Source organism: Ictalurus furcatus, chromosome 10, assembly GCF_023375685.1.
Source record: "Ictalurus furcatus strain D&B chromosome 10, Billie_1.0, whole genome shotgun sequence".
Classification (NCBI taxonomy): domain Eukaryota; kingdom Metazoa; phylum Chordata; class Actinopteri; order Siluriformes; family Ictaluridae; genus Ictalurus; species Ictalurus furcatus.
In genome coordinates, this window is record NC_071264.1 from 20,520,613 (window position 1) to 20,540,642 (window position 20,030).

General features: G+C 39.8%; 1 protein-coding gene across 11 annotated transcripts in view; it reads left to right on the forward strand.

Annotated features, from left to right (window-relative positions):
- The window catches only part of efl1 (elongation factor like GTPase 1), a 154,576-nt gene that overhangs the window by 38,587 nt on the left and 95,959 nt on the right, over positions 1 to 20,030 (forward strand). For all 11 annotated transcript variants that reach the window (XM_053635532.1, XM_053635530.1, XM_053635535.1 and 8 more), the window contains 3 exons: positions 12,353 to 12,471; positions 14,871 to 15,043; positions 18,728 to 18,863. In XM_053635532.1, coding sequence (XP_053491507.1) covers positions 12,353 to 12,471; positions 14,871 to 15,043; positions 18,728 to 18,863 — 428 coding nt within the window. The remainder of the gene's footprint in view (positions 1 to 12,352; positions 12,472 to 14,870; positions 15,044 to 18,727; positions 18,864 to 20,030) is intronic.

Here is a 20,030-nt window from a genome sequence, read left to right on the forward strand (position 1 = left end):
CCCTTTAAAGTCCATGAAAAGTTGCCCCCCCCCCCCCCCCACACACACACAGGGGACATCAAAAGACATCATCTTAATCTGAGTCATTGGTTATCTCATGAACCTTGTTTTTTATTTTTTTATTTTTTAATAAACGGATAAAATTATGAACAACACTAAGTTAATGTTAGCTGTAACACTGTTGTAAAGTTGTTAATAAGAAGTAGAATAGATGAGAAATATGTTTACAAATGTGACTGGACATCTATTCTAAATTTATAAAAATACAATAGCATGATGATGTAATAAACAATTATCACAGCAGTTTTAGCGCAAATAAAAATGCAATACTGTCCCTCGCCTATTGTGGACTTAAGAGTGCGCAGCCCTCAACTGTTAATCATTAGAAGCAAATGGCCACAGGAAACCGGGAGGAGGCTCGGAAGCTGTGATGAATCTGACTATTGTTTTAATAGTCGGGCCTGTGGAACATGTGCACGTCTGCACGGAGCTCCTGTGTAGTTTTTCCTATGTAGGGGCAGCTAATGAAATCCATCCCTGCATGCCTAACAAGGGAAAAGTGATTAGCCACACACACAGTAAAGAAGGCGTGCGAATGCTAGCCAGGTGTTCTCCTGGGATCGTAGCTCTAACTGCATTTGGTTTCTGCATTCTGAATCTGTTTTTCAGGTCTGTTTCTCAAATTCTAAATGTCTTTGATAGAAGAGGCCTTATTAGAATTTATCCTAACAAGCAATCTACAAGAAGATGAATCACAAAGAGCAGGCGCCAGAAAAGAAAACCTGACAACCTTGCATTATGTAAGGAATAATAAAAAAAAATGGACATAGAGTTCGGAAAATAATCAATGGCAAGGTGATGTGATGTGGGTATAAACTTTCATTACCTCACCATCCTCCCTTTTTCATTTCACTTTATGTTAATAAGACAAAACAATGCAGCTTTTTGTGTTATCAACAAACCACAAAGCTTTCCCATGTTAGTAAACTTAAGCTACAGCTTTACCTCTGACGGTTACAAAGCTCTAACATTGGAGACACCTTCCAAAAATACTAAGTCAATATCTCCTCACAGAAAATTTAATTCTCTCAACAATTACACACATTTTTAATTCTGTTTATGGGGAGCATCCACCATACAAGTCTCTCTGTAATTTGTTACTTTACAGATTATATCATATTAGAGCGAGCACATTTATATTAACTTTGTCACCTAGAAAATTAAATAAAACCTTCTGACCAATCAGAATTGAGTACTCAAAAGCACTGTTGTATAATGTAGCTTATCCATTAGCCTGCTAACTAATTGGCTAATTAGTGTTCAACTAGATATTTAAGTCAACACAGTCAGCTGAAGCCTGATAGAGGGCAAACAGATGCGATGTGGAACTGTTACAATGTAGCTAATTTTATAATATTAGATGGATTCATTTATTAAGCAATAGTTTGGATGTTAGATGTAAACAAAAACTGCCACAGTGCATTATGGATAATACACACAGCCCCTCAACCATTGAGTACACCACCATATAAAAACTAAATTGTAAATATAGCTGCAAGCAGCAATTACGGGGCCAAGCACGACAGAGGCAAAGTAATGAGCTAAGCAAGCATCAGAGCATGACTGACAATTCGGTTTGGTCCGTCAACACGAAATCCATAACTTATTGCTGGCATGGATTGAAGATTATCTGAGTCAATTTTGGTGAAAATCGGACTGTCTGAAAAGCAAAAAAAAATCTTTTTTCCATATCTCATGGGCACTAATTAGTGCTGTTCCAAAACTGTGCAGGTACCCTCAAGTCATGATGGCTATGACATATACTATGTTTGGTCTGAATATGCTAAAGTTTTATGGAGATATAGCCTCATGTCCATTTCGTGCTCATCGTCAAATTCGTTTGTACATTATTCTTGAAAGGTTTGACTAATCGACTTGGATTTGTTAACTTTTTGTCGGCATGGACTACGGTCTAGGAGGAGGTCGAAAAATAAGGATTTTTCAGAAAATTCTAAATGGCGGAAACATTTTCATGAAGGAAAATGATGTAATAGGATGCATTCATCTCTGCACGAGCCAAGGAATCAGAGCGAGAAAAGTATTTTTTTTCTAGCCATTACATTTCAAAAGTAATTAGCATAAACATGAGTGCAAATTTGAGTTGTTAGTGGTGCTATAGGGTTTGAGATAGCAACTCCAAATTTGCTATGGTAACATTTCAGACTGTCCCCTATCTGCAGACCAAATTTCATAACTTTCCTATGTATGGTTGTATGGGCTGCCATAGACTTTTGCGGAACATTGGGACGTTTCTTAAAATGGCTGGTTTTGTAGTAAGAACACTAAGTAGACATGAATTATTGTCTGTTGTAGTCTGTTTCTAATGTTATTGTAAAGTAAACTTGGGTGTGAGAAAGGCGCTATAGAAATGAAACTTATAATTTATTTATTTATTAATTAATTTTTGGCCAAACTATTCCTCATAATTTGGCATACGGTACCTGATGTGTTACACTGATTTCAATCCCTTTAACCCCTTCATTAATCAGCCCTTTATCAGTGCAAGTGTATCTACATGTCTCGGCTCTCGTGTGCATGATTTTCCTCACATTGTCTCATTGTATATTAAAAATGGTCAGTGCGACAGCTGAGACTGAATAATAGCCAGGTTAAAGTCTGGACTCATTTGAGTCATTCCCAGCAGTGCCTTTTCCCCCTAACACTTTTATTGTTTCCAGTGTCTTTTTTTATCACTCTCTTTTCAAATGCTGTCTGGTTTTAGAGACCAAGGCTGTGCACCACATGTTTGCAGGACCCTTTTACAGATGAGGGGTGGTATGAAAGAGTGTACCAAAACTGCTATAATAAATATATATCTGTTACCTCTCAAATTCTCTTTGCCTCCATCAGGATTGTTGTGGTTCATGGAAGGATGTCAGTCTCTTACACATTTGCTCTTTACCTGCATGTTTCATCCAATTTCTTCCAGGCTTATTATGGTTTAGTTTTTATTTTCAGTATTTTCGTGAAATACTTTACACGTCTGTCCTCCAGTCAGTGCATTTCTGTTGCATCTTTTATGATTTTTACACACCTAGATTATTTGGGTTTTGTTATTTTAAGACCTGGTATGTTTTTCACCAGTATGTTTGGTTTGGTCCAGTGTGAACACATCTTTTGAACTCGTGTGAGCCAAATCAGGATGTGGTCAATGCATGAAGCCATAGGTGTGGTTTAGTTCAAGTGTAAAGACACAAAGTTCACAAAGTGTGAACAAGACACAAAGTTCTCAGACTGTACTGTATGTTTTATTGGCACTGGCTAGGTTAATTGTACACCAGAGTTGTATGTTGCCCCCGGGGCAGCCAGCCATCTGGGTGCTGCGAGGTCACAAGTCCTCACATTGAAACCTTTCTTCCTGTGTGGTTTGAACAGAACTCCAAAGGAATGACTGAAAACATGAGGTAGTGCTGGTGATTTATAGAGTACCCAACAAGCCAAAAACGCCATGATTTCTCCTGTCTTCATCAAAAGCTCACTTGTTTTCATAGTCAACAAACCCCAATGAAATTGTGACCACCTGAGGGTCCATTTGAAGTTAAATTCAAATGTACTAGGTGTGAAATCACCTTCATATTGCTGGGACTCTTTTCAGAACAAATATTACCAACACTTACATTTGTCAGACTTGCTTTTGTGTTCGGACAAAAGTACGTCTGACAAAAGTGTATTTATACTAATCCTAGATCGGACTCTTACTTTACTACGAAATGTACAAAAGCATGTAGAACGTATTACAGAAATTTCACTGTAATATCACCTGATCTTCAAGTTACAGTGTTAAAAACTAAATTCTTGATCACACTGTAGCACAATGTAAATTCCAATGTGGTACATGTGATAATGGCCACTAGTGCTTCATTCACCTTATGTCAAAGAATGTCCACAGCCTTCTTGGCAATATACCTGGGCAGTTAATTCTAGTTAAAAAAGACCAAATTTATATCTACTTGAACGGGCAGAGACTTATAAACCCAAAATGAATTGAGTTTGACAATAACAACTGGGGCAATGATTTGATGATGCCAACCACATTTATTGTTTCTATGGCAACGCTGCTAGTGAAACCATAGAGTAAGTTAAATCCTAAATGCCTTCCTGCCAACGACCCCCCCCCCCTTCCATGTGCACTAAAGGCATTAGGGTCTGAAATTTTCACAATTTGATCATCTAGTCAAAATATATCACATTTTCATGATGTTACAGCATTATTCAAGCATTTAGAAACACTCAAGCTGGTGGTGAAAATTGAAGGAAAAATATATTATGAAATATTTGTACAAAAGTGTCTTTGTATGTGATTGTGTATATATACCAGAAAGAAAGCAAAAAGATCTATTCCCCTAATTATTCTTACTCAAAGATATTTTTGAAACCAACTTCTTCATCTTATATTTCAGTATTTATTAAGTTGTTGTTGCCCACACTCTTTTTGAGCTTCTATCATGGCAGTGCACAGAGCTTAAAAAGAGATGTGTGTTTGGTAGCCATCATTTATGATAATGTTACAAACATGGTAGGGGTGGCAGCAGAGGTAGAGGTCTGCATTTCCTGAACAGAGAAATGAAATTTTGCTGTGGTGTGATTTAGGGTCATTAGAGGCAGTGGTGCCTCAGTGGTTAAGGTTCTGGGTTACTGATCAGTAAGTCGTCGGTTCAAACCCCAGAGCTTTTGCAAGGGTTTTTTTTTATTTTTCCTTTTGGTAAATTTGTGATTTCCCCACAGCTAGTTTTTGAGTGACATACAGTCCACACTCGTTCCCGTGTTATGCATTTGCGAATATTAGACGAGCCCCTTTTGCAGCTCAGAAGTCATAAATGACATGTCATCGTGGACAGTCTTAAACCTCGCTGAGCAAATAGTGAGATACTTGACTTGTCACACAATCATAACCCCGGCATGCAGGAATGTTTGATATGGTCTCATTTAATATCAACACTGAACCAGAATAGCGTCATCGTTTGAGTCCTCTCAGCAACGACGGGTTCTGACAAGCTGCCTGGAGTCTACAGCTGAGAATTTTACTGATGCAGAGATTCAAGAGTGAAACCGTGGATAGACACTGAAGATCCACTTTGATTAAATGTGGTTTTAGATCTAGTTAGTGCATCATCTCTGGGTTCCTGGTTAAAAGTCTGGAGCACACAAGCATGTAGCAAGAGCAGCTCCACATGCTTCCTGACCTACATTCACAGCAAAGCGTGCCAACCTCTCTGTATTAAAATAGTGCTTCTTAAGCTAACCTATATACACCAGCCTGAGAGGTTTTTTATTTTTATTTTTATTTATTTTTTTTATTTTTATAGGTATTAGATAGACTTGCTTCATAAACAGGCAACTCAGTTTTTTGTATTAAACTGAAGCCAATTTTTAAAACTGGTGTGTTAGTCAGCATGTTGTGGGTGGCTGGATCCCCTGGTGTGAGATGGATGAGGGAAAAGCACAGTGCACTTGCTTTATGCTGGTTGATGAGGCGATTGATTGGAATTCATTCAAATAATTAGAATTGCTGTCCAGTTTTATTTAGGAGATCAATGAAATTTCTGTCTCTCTGCCTTTCTGTCTGTCTGTCTGTCTTTTTATCTGTATACCTGACTGTTTGTCTTCCTGCGTGCCTGGCTACCCATCAGTCTGTCTGACTATGAAAAGAAATCCAGGTAGTAACTGCATTCATCTTCAGCAGTGAATTCTGGAACACCTTGCCATGTCTGTCTGTCTGTGTCTGCCTATCTGTGTTTCTGTCTCTAAGTATGTCTGGTTGTGTGTCTTTACCTGTATGTCTGTGCATCTGTCTTTCACTGTCTGTCTATCTGCTTGTCTCTGTCTGTTTTTCCTGTCTGTCTGTTTCTGCCTGTCTATTTGACTCTTTCTCTCGAAGTATATCTGTGTGTATTTGTCTGCCTACCTGTCCATCTGTTTTGTGCATGCCCATGCATCTGACTATCTATCTGTGTATTTGTCACTAAGTATGTCAGGGTGTCTTTGACCTTCTGTCTGTGTGTCTCTTTATGCATCTGTCTGTTCTCTCTGTCTATCTGATTCTTTATCTTAGAGTATAACTCTGTGTCTCTGACTGTCTGTTTGTGTGTCTGTCTCTTTTGGCCTGTCTGTCTGACTCTGTCTCAAAGTATATCTGTCTGTCTATGTCTTTGTCTCTAAGTACAGTATGTCAGTGTGTCTTTGTCTATCTGTCTCTGTGCATTCATCTGCCTTTCTCTGTCTGTCTCTGTATCTGTTTGCTTGTATTTCTTTAACTGCATGTCTGTGCCTTCCTCTGTCTCCCTGTGCCTCTGTCTCTCTTTGTCTGCTTATCTGTCTTTCTGTCTCTAAGTATGTCTGTGTGTCTTTGTCTGTCTGTCTCTCTTTGGTTTTCTGTATGTATGTACATGTTTGTCTGTCTTTAAGGTTTGTCTGGATGTGTTTCTGTATGTCTTCCTATTCATCATTCTTTCAATCTGTGTATCTGTACATGTGCTTGTCTTACTATGTTTTGTGTCTGTCTGTGTATTTGTCTCTGTCTATCTGTCTTAAGTATTTCTGGGTGTTTTTGTTTGTCTCTGTGTGTGTGTGTGTGTGTGTGTGTGTGTGTGTGAGAGAGAGAGAGAGAGAGAGAGAGAGAGAGAGAGATTGCAGTAATATAATAAATCAGTAATATAAAAGTGAGTGAATGGAACAGTGAGTACAGGAGAATGTATGTCTTTTATGTTGTCTCAACTCCCACGATGTTCTCTGACTGAACTCAGACAGTACAGTGCATCGACTCGCAGGTTGCCATAGCAATAATCAATGTGGGTCACTGGGTATGTGATTGGACACAGGGGGGTGTTGGGCACATCTGCGTTCTATCATCTGATTGGAGGATGGCGCTGCTGGTTTTCATTAATGACACAAAGCAGTCGGCAGGCAGAACATTGGCTTGGCACTTGGCTTTTATTATACCGCACGACCCCCCCTCCCCCGTTATGCTTTTATTCTTGAGCAGACGAATAAAAGCATAACATTTATTTTGATGTGAATCAGTAGAGTAAACGTGTGCACTGACAACACACTTGCATTGAAACTTTACTTCTATTCATAGGAAAGTTGATGATGTTTAATTGCTGTGTTCCAATACATTGGGATATGGTTTTCATTGTCATTTCATTAGTCCAGCCTGTCAAAAAGGCAGTGATGGTTGCATTACTGACTGGGTTAGATCTGTATATGCACTCGCTGAGCATTTGATTAGACCAAGTGATGTTTTTACAGTCTTCAACTGTCCATTTCGGTGAACCTGTGCCCAGTGTAGCTTCAGATTCCTGTTCTTGGCTGAAAGGAGTGGGACCTCATATAGTCGTCCACTTTTACAGCCCATCCCCATCTGGATTCTGGATTTGAGAGAGCAGGTTCATCCACTCACCATCACTGTGTAAAGCCTGACTGTGTTGTACTTTAGACTAATTACTTATCAGCACTGTTTTCCAACGACCAATCCCTTATCACCACTGATTCCAAATAATCAATCACTGATCACCACTGTTTCCAAATGACCAATCACTGATCACCACTGTTTCCAAATGACCAATCTCTGATCACTATTGTTTCCCTATAAACAATCACTGATCACCACTGTTTCCCAGTGACCAATCCCTGCTCACCACTCTTTCCCACTGATTGATTACTGATCGCCACTGTTTCCAATTGACCAGTCCCTGAACACCCCAGTCTCCTGCTGACCAATCCCTGATCACCCCAGTTTCCCGCTGACCAATCCCTGATCACCCCAGGTTCCCACTGACCAATCCCTGATCACTCCTCTTTCCCACTGACCAATTCCTGATCACTCCTCTTTCTCACTGACCAATCCCTGATCACCCCAGTTTCCCGCTGACCAATCCCTGATCACCCCTCTTTCCAACTGACCAATCCCTGATCACCCCTCTTTCCCACTGATCAATTACTGATCACCACTGTTTTCAAATGACCAATCCCTTTTCACCTCTGGCTCCAAATGACCAATCACTGATCACCACTGTTTGTCCCACCCTCTCACTTCATCATTGTTTGTTTTAAACCCTCTTCGTAGAGATATTTACATGACCATTCAGGACCATTCACATTTCACAACTACTAACCGTCACTGCTTCTTTTTGTCGGCTTTCTTATATGATAACTCTGTATAATATTTTGTAAATGTGTAAAACTTGAGCTTGTGATGCCAGGACCAAAGATGACTTCTTTCTATAAGAAATAAGAAATAAATATAAGTTGGTCTTGCTTTTATGAGATCTCTCTGTAGAACCCTTACTCCGTGAACACAGTGGTCATGCCTATATATATATATATATATATATATATATGTATGTATGTATATATATATATATATATATATATATATATATATATATATATATATATATATACAGTGAGGGAAAAAAGTATTTGATCCCCTGCTGATTTTGTATGTTTACCCACTGACAAAGAAATGATCAGTCTATAACTTTAATGGTAGATTTATTTGAACAGTGAGAGACAGAATAACAACAAAAAAATCCAGAAAAACGCACATCAAAAATGTTATAAATTGATTTGCATTTTAATGAGGGAAATAAGTATTTGACCCCTCTGCAAAACATGACTTAGTACTTGGTTTAAAAACCCTTGTTGGCAATCACAGAGGTCAGACGTTTCTTGTAGTTGTCCACCAGGTTTGCACACATCTCAGGAGGGATTTTGTCCCACTCCTCTTTGCAGATCTTCTCCAAATCATTAAGGTTTCGAGGCTGACGTTTGGCAACTCGAACCTTCAGCTCTCTCCACAGATTTTCTATGGGATTAAGGTCTGGAGACTGCCTAGGTCACTCCAGGACCTTAATGTGCTTCTTCTTGAGCCACTCCTTTGTTGCCTTGGCCATGTGTTTTGGGTCATTGTCATGCTGGAATGTCCATCCACGACCCATTTTCAATGCCCTGTCTGAGGGAAGGAGGTTTTCACCCAAGATTTGACGGTACATGGCCCCGTCCATCGTCCTTTTGATGCGGTGAAGTTGTCCTGTCCCCTTAGCAGAAAAAAACCCCAAAGCATAATGTTTCCACCTCCATGTTTGACGGTGGGGATGGTGTTCCAGGGGTCATAGGCAGCATTCCTCCTCCTCCAAACACGGCGAGTTGAGTTGATGCCAAAGAGCTCCATTTTGGTCTTATCTGACCTCAACGCTTTCACCCAGTTGTCCTCAGAATCATTCAGATGTTCATTGGCAAACTTCAGACAGGGATGTATATGTGTTTTCTTGAGCAGCGGACCTTGCGCGCGCTGCAGGATTTCAGTCCTTCACGGCGTAGTGTGTTACCAATTGTTTTCTTGGTGACTATGGTCCCAGCTGCCTTGAGATCATTGACAAGATCCTCCCGTGTAGTTCTGGGCTGATTCCTCACTGTTCTCATGATCAATGCAACTCCACGAGGTGAGATCTTGCATGGAGCCCCAGGCCGAGGGAGATTGACAGTTCTTTTGTGCTTCTTCCATTTGCGAATAATCGCACCAACTGTTGTCCCCTTCTCACCAAGCTGCTTGGCAATGGTCTTGTAGCCCATTCCAGACTTGTGTAGGTCTACAATCTTGTCCCTGACATCCTTGGAGAGCTCTTTGGTCTTGGCCATGGTGGAGAGTTTGGAATATGACTGATTGATTGCTTCTGTGGACAGGTGTCTTTTATACAGGTAACAAACTGATATTAGGAGCACTCCCTTTAAGAGTGTGCTCCTAATCTCAGCTCGTTACCTGTATAAAAGACACCTGATTGAGAGGGGGTCAAATACTTTTTTCCCTCATTAAAATGCAAATTAATTTATAAAATTTTTGACATGCGTTTTTCTGGATTTTTTTGTTGTTATTCTGTCTCTCACTGTTCAAATACAACTACCATTAAAATTATAGACTGATCATTTCTTTGTCAGTGGGCAAACGTACAAAATCAGCAGGGGATCAAATACTTTTTTCCCTCACTGTATATATATATATATATATATATATAAATATATAAATAATAAAAAAGGAAGCTTATTATGGTGAATACATGACCAATTAGGACTTGGACACTGAAAACGAGACAGTTTAACCATGCCTCGTAAAATAATAATAATAAATAAATACATACATACATACATACCTAAATTACATACATACTTAAATAAATAAATAAATAAGATAGAAAGGAATGAACAAGACAAACAGGAGTGTGACACGATTAGAGGTGTATGGTGCAGGAAAGAAAGTGAGTCAGAGCCAGTGATAAAACAGGCCGAAATTATAAACACACATCATGCTGGGTGACAGACATTCTGGTGTGAAAAGTTGTTTTGATTTATTTTTTTTGTCCTAACAACAGCAGTTTCGAGTGATGAAGTGTCTGAGGTTTGGTTCCATATAAAGAGATTATTTATATAAAAATAGCTTAGTGGTGGATATGAGCGCTGTAATGAGCATGTTAAACTTGACACTTTTTTCATTTTCCTGAGCAGTGTAGTGTTCGCATGAGTCTGTCTTTTTCCATCTGCCAGCCTGTCTATTCATATACTTATCTATTTTCTGTTTATTCAACTGTTTATCACCCTGTGTATTTTTCTGTCTGTCTGTAGCTGTATATCTGTCTGTATGTCCATCTGTTGAAATCTATCTGAACATGGCGAAATGACATTTTGCGCTAGATAACCAGCTCTACCTTTCTTTATTTTTTCCCCCCTCCTCCTGCATTAGACCTCCAGTACTTTTGTAGCTTGTCAACATCACATCCCTGAACTCAGAGTATAGCTAGAAGGCAAGGAGCTTTCAAACAGAAATGTTAGAAAAGCACAATCCTGATTGGTTAATCATGTCTCTCAACATAACAGCTGGTAGGCTATAAAATTAAAAACAAAACAACAACAAAAAAAAACAAGTGAAGCAAACTAAGTGTTGTGAACGTTTGACGGTTAAATACGGGGCAATCATAATGACATTGTTAACCTTTTATGAACATCATTATAGCGTCATTACTGTGCAAAACATTTCAACTTCACACATTTATGCTCATCCACGCTATGTGTGTAATGTTGAGAGTGTTCTGAAACTTGGGCAGTTCATTCCACCATTGTGGGGGGGGAGGGGGGAGACGATAAAAACAATCTGGCTTTCATCGATGCACTGGACACTCTCCACTTGCAGCTTGTGAATTTGAAGCAAGTGTAGCTGTGTTTAGACAGGATACTTGACTATCTCTGATACAGTGCAAGGCAGGAGAGCAGTCTTTGTGATTTGTTTACTATATAGAGTCGAAATTGGTCTGTCATCTCCCCAGACAGAACCATTTTTCACATGAAAATGGGGACTTAAATATACACAGTCAGGAAGTGAGAGCTGCTTATTAAAGGTAGTACTGTTTTCTCCAGTGAAGGGAGGGACGAGAGAAGTGCTTTAGTTTAGAATAATGGTGTTGAAAGGAAAGTGAGGCTGTGTGTGTGATTGTGTGTGAGTGTGTATGTGTTAGAAGTATGTTAAATTTCTCAGATGGGTCTGTGCTATTCATGGTGTGATTAGCCTCCCAAGCATGTGGTGATGACCATTTCTACAAGGGCTAAAACACAACACGGCTTGCTTTTATAGAAAACGAATCCCTCTGACAAATCAGAATTAAGAATGCTTAGGTGTACCTCTGCTGCATTTTCCTGTGTAAGAGGAGGCTCAAGACAGTCGAGGCTGCTTTGCCTAATCGGTTTCCTTTAAACCTAAAAAGAAGAAGCCTGTAGCAAAAAGCCTCCAATTAATTCCCCAGCAATCTGTCTTCCCACACATGAGAGTCTGTGAAAATGGTTTGCTCTGAAACTGCATATGCAGCTGTTTTTGCGATCCACTCTCATTACTGTATTATTTTACATCGTTATGCCTCCGCGGAGATACGCTCCCATGCCGTTCAATTCGATTATCGACGCACAATTTCTGCCTAATATCATACGGCCATGAATATTTATGTCACTCATTCCCTCACAATAAGAAAATGTAGATTTGGATTCGGTTACGCAGCTTTTTCCACATCATCTGAGTCTCTCTTTTTAGAACTTGAGGTACTATATCACTCTGTGAATGAGAGATGGAGGCTTATGATACAGTACTAACTTATGTAAGCCCAAGCCGGATTAAAACTGATTAAATCTTAAAGTGTCACTGTCTCCCGTATGCTGACTTGTTCCTGCTTTACACTGAGAGAGTCTTGGTGTTATCTAAAGTATTCTGTGGATAAACCTGGTGCATTATGGGTAATTCGCTTTTTCCCTGCAGGCCCCTGACTCAGGAGGAGATTGCTCAGCGTAGAGAGCTGGCCAGACAGAGACATGCAGAGAGACAAGCAGCCAGTCAGGGCTCTGATAAGCTAGAGGCCTCCAACACCACCAAGCCAGGCAAGCAGGAAGTTCTGTTTTGTGTATGTGTGTGGGTATGTGTGTGTGTTATTGTTTGTGCATGCTTGAGGGTTGTTTGATGAATCCCACTCTTCAGCTTCTGTTCAGATTTTTATAATGGTCAGGTATTTAAAGGCAGAGTAGAGAAAGGGATTGGACTAAATGCATGTCTTATGTGGTTTACTTTTCACATGTGTTCTTAATTAGGTATTAGTTCTGTAAGTAAATTTTATATATATATATATATACGACAATTTATGTTTCTTAAAATTGATATTACCTGCAGTATACATTACATTACAGCATTTGGCACATGCCCTTATCCAGAGCGACTTGCAGTTATCTCATTTATACAACTGAGCAGTTCAGGGTTAAGGGCCTTGCTCAAGAGCCCAACAGTGGCAGCTTGGCAGTGCTGGGATTTGAACTCTTAACCTTCTGATCAGAAGTCCAACGTCTTTAACGCTGAGCTACCATTTCCCAAACATTTGGCCATATTCAGAGTCAAGTTAATACTGAAATTGTGCACGTTGGTATTCAGATCTCAGATGTAACTACAGACTTGAGCATTATTCAGAGATTTGCATGATAACTGAGGGGCGTTCCTCAGTCTCACGTGAGTCTGACCACTGACCATCATATTTGTCTTTTTTTTTCTTTCATTTTTTAAATTGTCTCTTGCTTTCATGTCCATCAAATTACATTTGACTGTAAATCTGTTTCTGTTAGCTCTCAGTATAAAGTCCTGTCACTGTGAGTGAAACAAGCCATTATTAGGCTGAAACATTAACCCAAACCCATCAGAGAGATAGCAAAAACATCAGATGTGGCCAAATCAACTATTTGGTACATTCTTAAAAAGGAAGAATGCACGGATGAGCTCTGGAACACCAAAAGGCCTGGAAGACCATGGAAAAGAACTGGGGTAGATTAAGAGTAATTCTTGCCCCAGGGAAGAAAAACCCCTTCAGAACAGTCGGCCAGATCAAGAGCACCATCTAATTCGACAATCAAGAGAAGACTTCTGCTCAGATTAAGCCAAATGCTTCACATCTTGTTGGATGGTGCTTCACACTGCAGATGGACAATGAAGCATACTTTGAAAGCAACCCAAGACTTATTTTTAAGGCATATAAATGGAATGTTCTGCCACAACCTAGTCAATCACTTGACCTGAATCCAATTGAGCATACATTATACTTTACATTCATTTGAAAATGAACTACAATTTTGAAGGCAAAATTCCATAAGAACTAGCAGGAACTGAAGATGGCTGCAGTAAACACCTGGCAAAGCATCAGCAGGGAAGAAACCCAGTGTCTGGTGATGTGTATGGATTCCAGAAAGGATTTGCAACCAATTATTAAAAATGACAATTTAAATAATGATTGTTACTTTACTATTTACCAATTACCAATTGGTCCCTTAAAAAGGGATGGCCGCATATAAAAAAGGCTGTAATTCCTACACTGTTCACCCAGTCAAGTCTACACTATGAGCTCATTTTCATTATGTAATTTTAGCTCTTATATATTGTGGTAGACAGCTAATCAGTGTCCTAATATTTATGGACCTGACTGTAGGCTCCACAACCCCACTATGTTATACCTCTAGATTTGACCTAACTGTTTGTCTAGGTCATGCTTACCAACAAGAAAGCAGGATATTACCTTTTTTTGCTCAATATGTTGTTACTCCTACCATTTCCTTAAAACAGCACCGATCCTATCCACTAGGGTTCTTCTAGTGTCTTGAAACACATCTTGTCAATTTTAGCCAACTGACTGCATGCACAATTCAATTATTCAGTTTGTAGGGCCTACTTTGGTGATCCACTGGAGAGATTAGATCTCACAGTTGGCTTGGGAATGTCTAGGGATCCCCTAGGAGGAGCTGCAATCTGTGGCTGGCGATAAAGAAGTCTGGGCTGGCCTTTTCAGCCTGTCGCCACCATGATGCCCACCAGGAGGCATGGAAAGAAAATAATCCCTGCTGTTCCAAATATTCCCACAGATTTTCCATGGGATTGAGGTCTGTTGATATTGCAGTCCAGTCAAAGTATTCCATTATGCTCGTTGAACAAGTCACACACAAATTCCTCTCTGTCATCTTCGACAGTCAGAGTGTCTGTGTTGTGATCTGCATGGACATGAAGCATAATGGACAACATTAGAGTCTGTGCAACAAGTAACAGAGTGGTTTGACCAAAAGTCACTGTGAGTTACTGATGGATAATATATGTTTTTTGCCCTCTTGCTCAATTTGGTGACCAGCAATCAATGCATTTGAATACTTAATATTTTAGGTGATTGTCTGTGAGTGCATACATGTTTTAATCTATATGTATTCTCATTTGTCTTTTCCTTACTCTGTCTTTGTGTTGGTGTATGTGTTTGCAGATACTGAAGGGTTGTGCGTGCAGACGGAGGCCCTGACAGTGAAGTCCACATCAGAAGAGCAGGACAAGGAGTATTTTGTAGCCTTTGCACGTGTCTACAGTGGAGTAGTGCGCAGGGGTCAGAAAGTGTTTGTGCTTGGACCCAAGTACGACCCTGCCATCACCCTGCAGACGGTGAGAACTCTACCTTTAACTATTCATGCTACTGTGTAATATTAACAAAAAGCAACGGTGATCACTTAGTCCAATCACGTAGTCATAATGCTAATTGTGTCTTTCATTCATAATGATCAACATTAACATTTTAAGGGGATGCATTAACGCAGGGATTCTCTCATCATGTCAAGCTCGGTGTAGCCACAATGCCCAGCCACAATGTCCAGCCACAATGTCTCTAATGTCCTGCACGCAATCTTTCAGGCTCTCAGTGCTTTAAAAAAGCCATTAGACCAACCGTGCTGTCTTTATGGAGTCCTTAGGGAGTTAGCTAGTGCTAACCATTAAGACCTTTTTAGCATTGTGCATGTGGCAGCACTGACAGAAGAAAGAAGATGGAAATTGGATGCCCACTAGGGAGAAAAGTGCTCAGAGTGTTTGGTTACCACTGATGCACCTTTCAACCTGATGGCATGACATGACGATCAAACGCATAATGGCATTCACAAGTACTGTAATCCTGAGGTACCCTTATGTTCAAACCTAAGAGGACATTTGACCTATGACCACATGTGCATTGTAATATTTGTATCATTTTTCTTTTTTTTTTTGAAAAATGAAAGCTAATGTGGATTCAGGTTCACATCTGCACACTGGCTTTCATTCATTAATATTTATTAATGCTAGTGTTGCACCATCAGCACATTTCCTTATATTCAGTCACTAGAGGATTGTGTTTTGTGCTGATCTCTGATCATCCGCCTGCACTGAGCCATCACCTCATAAAATGGCTCACTGAATCAACCTGATTTTGCATTTTGTATTTTGTATTCTGAGTGAATCCAGTGTGAACGCTCAGGGGCAGCCCAGATCTGAGGCAACCTGGAGATGCAGCGTGTGGTGGATTTCTAAACAGGAAAGTTTACTTGAGGCTAAAATGAAACTGCCTCTGATAGTGTTGTTCCCTTTCTGGGACTCCTTGCCAAAAATTGTACAGCATGTTTTAGTTTTCTCACACATAAGGATTTAAATAATTCTTTGAAGCTCATTAACCATGTTGGTAGATGTAAATTCAGGATTTACACTTGAACGTTAATCATTATAAGAATAATCCTGAATGCCCACCTTGAAGCCAAGTCTTATTCAGCATCAGGATCAATTTTCTGGGCTCCCGATTGCAAGACTGTCTAAAGTTTAATCATATGATTTGAAAATTATGAATTTAAACATTGTCACAGCAATCAGTGGGTGGGGAGCTTGTGGAGCAAGTAGGGATGAGTGCATGTTTTTGAGTATTTGATTTTTGAGAAGTCATAAAAAGTCATAGTTTTGGAAAAGTTTTGTATATATGTATGTATTTATTTATTTATTTATTGTTGGAATTTTTCCAACCTATTCATTTTGTCCCATCTGTCATACAGTGGATATAAAAAGTCCCGTTTTTGTGATGCAAACATTAAACCAAGATAAATCATGTCAGAACTTCCCCACCCTCAATGTGAAATTACAGCGTATATAAAAAAATTTAAGTGAAAAACAATCAAACATTTTAGGGAAAAATAAGAAAAAGTCAAAAACCTACCAGGGAGGCTGCCAGGAGACCTATGGCAACATTAAAAGGAGCTACAGGAATATCTGACAAGCACTGATTACTCTCTGCATATGAAACAATCTCTCCTATTCTCTCCTATTCACACACAAAAAAAACATCCAAGCTCAACTAAATCACCCCAAACAATGTGGCAAAATTTGCTATGGTCTGATAAGACCAAATGCAAAAGGTATAATAATTCCATAATTCCAAAAGGTATGTTTGGTGCAAAAAAAGCACATCAACAAAAGAACACCATACCCGTGGTGCAGCATGGTGGTCGCAGCATCATGCTTTTCTTCAGCCAGAACTGGGGCTTTTATCAAGGTGTATGGAATCATGAATAGCTACAAATACCAATCTATTTCAGTGCAAAACATTCAGGTGTCTGGTAGTAAGGAATTTTACCTTTCAGTATGACAGTGACCCAAAGCATAGATCCAAATCAACAAAGGAATGGCTTAACCAAAAGAAGATCAATGTTTTTGAATGGCCTAGCATGAGCCCAAACCTGAATCCAGCTACCTCGAGCGGGCTGTGCACAAGAGATGCCCTCACAGTTCGACAGATCTAGAATGTTTTTACGAGAGAGTGTGGGAAAATATTGTCACGTTGTGCCATGCTGATAGTCTCTTACCCAAAAAGACTAAGTGGGGTAATAAAATCAAAAGGTTCTTTAAAAAAGTGCACACTTATGCAACTAGGTCATTGTAAGCTTTTTCTTTTTCCCCCTGTAAAAGTTTCTGATTGTTTTTCACTTTATTTGTATACTGTTCAATTGCACATTAAAGGTGGGAAAATATTTGACGTGATTTATCTTAGTGTCATTATTTTACATCACAAAAACCTGCCATTTTAAGAGGTGGGTAGACTTTTTATATCCATTGTAGTAGTCTGTGCCAGTGGTTGATCTTTAAAAGGTAAGCACCAAAATTTTAGTCTGATTCAACATTACTTACTCCCATAAGATGTCAAATCTAAAGCAAGACTGTTCGCTCTCTCTGTCCATAGGAAAATCGTAGCTTAGTTAGGACAAACTGATTTTGTCGCTCGTCATCTGTTTGCAGCTGACTAACTCTTAGTGTATCTTAGTATAAAAAGACAGTTAACTTGCCTAGTTAAACATGCTGTAAGTTAACTCGCCACCTTGTCATGATGTTGTCAAAGTAAATGAAGCTTAAATGTGGAATGTGATTGCCGACACTGGCTGTACCGACTTTAAAGTGTTACTCTAAAGTGTTGGGCGACTGTGACTCAGGTGGTAGAGCGGGTTGTCCACTAATCGTAGGGTTGGCGGTCCGGTTCACCCACGTGACTCCACATGCCGAAGTGTCCTTGGGCAAGACACTGAACCCCAAGTTGCTCCTGATGGCAAGCTAGCGCCTTGCATGGCAGCTCTGCTACCATTGGTGTGTGTGTGGTCGAATGAGACACAGTGTAAAGTGCTTTGTAGAACTGCTAAGGTTAAAAAAAAAAAGAAAAACGCTATATAAGTGCAGACCATTTACCATTACTCTCTGTACTTCATACTGCCTAGCAATGATATTGATACACACCGATAAAGATATGTGTGCCATAAAAGTAATTTTTCATGTGTGGGAGGCAGATTAATTTGAATAATGCCTTGAGAAAATAAAATGATCATTTTGCCTGAAATGCCCCACGCCTTCAGTCAGGTGAAAACAGGTGAAAATACGCAGGACTGTGAGTGTGAAAGCGGTGTGTACTTAAGTACATTGAATATTCTCCAACAAGCCGGTTTCAAAGAACTATCTTACACTTTAGAGCTTTACTTTGAACAGTTAAATGTTCTTGCATTTTAGTGACATGCCCTCAAAGCAGCCTCAATTCTTGAGAAAAGAAAGTGTTTCACTTTGCTGCAGTGTGAATGTATGGAGTAAGTGCTCTCCTCCAAGCACATTTAGCTGTGCATTGATATTACATGAGCACGTATTAGGAAACAGTAATGAAAATCGCCTTTAAAAAAGTGTTTCTACTTCTCCAAAAAAATTCCAGTTTTTATTCACTATAATCAACCCACTTTAGCCCATTGTTCTTTGACTCTCATTCATCATCATCTGTAATTCTCTGTCTCTCTCTTTCTCTCCCAGCTGACCGATGAGTGTTCAGTCCCTGACTCCATGCCCAACATACCCCACATGGCCTGCTGCACTCTGGATCGGTTGTACTTGCTGATGGGACGAGAGCTGGAGGAACTCGATGAGGTTCCAGCAGGCAACGTTCTGGGTAATACAGCAATTCCACAATGTCCCAAGGTCTAGCCTCAAAGTCTCTAATGTGCTGTGTGCAATCTTTCAGTCTCTTGGGTACTTTGCACAAAACCCTTGTATGTGCTTTAGGGCTACATGGGGAATCTATAGGGAGTCAGGTGGTATAACCATTAAGGCCTTTTTAGCAACATCCTTGTCATGGCACTGACACAAGCAGAAAAATAATCTGGAAATTGGACTGGGGAAAAAGTGTTCTCCCTGACGCTCATTACCAACCAAATCAGCTTGCTCTGCTGCACTTCCTTATGATTATAAATGTGTGCTGTCTGATGTGGGCTCAGCAGTTGTGCTTTCTTATATCATGCAGTATGCTGTGAGACACAACTTAGTTTTGTTTGCTGTCCACTTGACCAAGTCTTTTTATATAGATTTTGTTGTTGTTGTTGTTGTTGTTGTTTTAGTTGTTTTAATTTCCCCCTTACCCCAGTCAATCAGCCAAGACTGGTATCCAATTTTTGCTTCTTTAGGTTTTGCACGAGAACTATGAGACTAATGTAGCTAAGAATTAGGGATGTGTTGATACCATTTTTTTTTTTCAGAGTACAGGCACATGTTTTTTGAAGTAACCTATTTAGTATTAATCAATCAGTGGCATCATGGAATATTTGATTTAGCTTGGTTTATGTTTTTAAATAGGGTCAGTGAAACGCATACACATGCATGTAAACGCACATAAAGTTAGCTGGTTCATTTTAAAAGTGCATTAGCTAGCCTCGCACCTCCGATGTTGGGGGTTCGAATCCCACCTCTGCCCTCTGTGCACGTAGCTTGCTTGTTCTTCACATTCTTTGGGGGTTTCTTCTGGGTACTCCAGTTTCCTCCCCAGTCCAAAAGCATGCGTTGAATGTTGATTGACATTTCCAAAGTATCTCTTGTGTGTGAACGTGTGTGCGATTTTGCCCTGCTATGGGATGGCACCCTGTCAATGATTTTGTTTCACTTTGGTAAAGCTCTTCTGTACAGCTTTGAGTAGAGTATGTTTCCTTCATTCCGTCAAAAGCTGCTGCTACCCATGATTGTCAAGAACAGCATACTGGCTAAGGCTTGTCATTTTCACTCACCTAGGCCTGTCTGTCGGCATTTTTCTCACCTAGCTAGTGTTTGCTGCAGTCTTGTTTGCTTC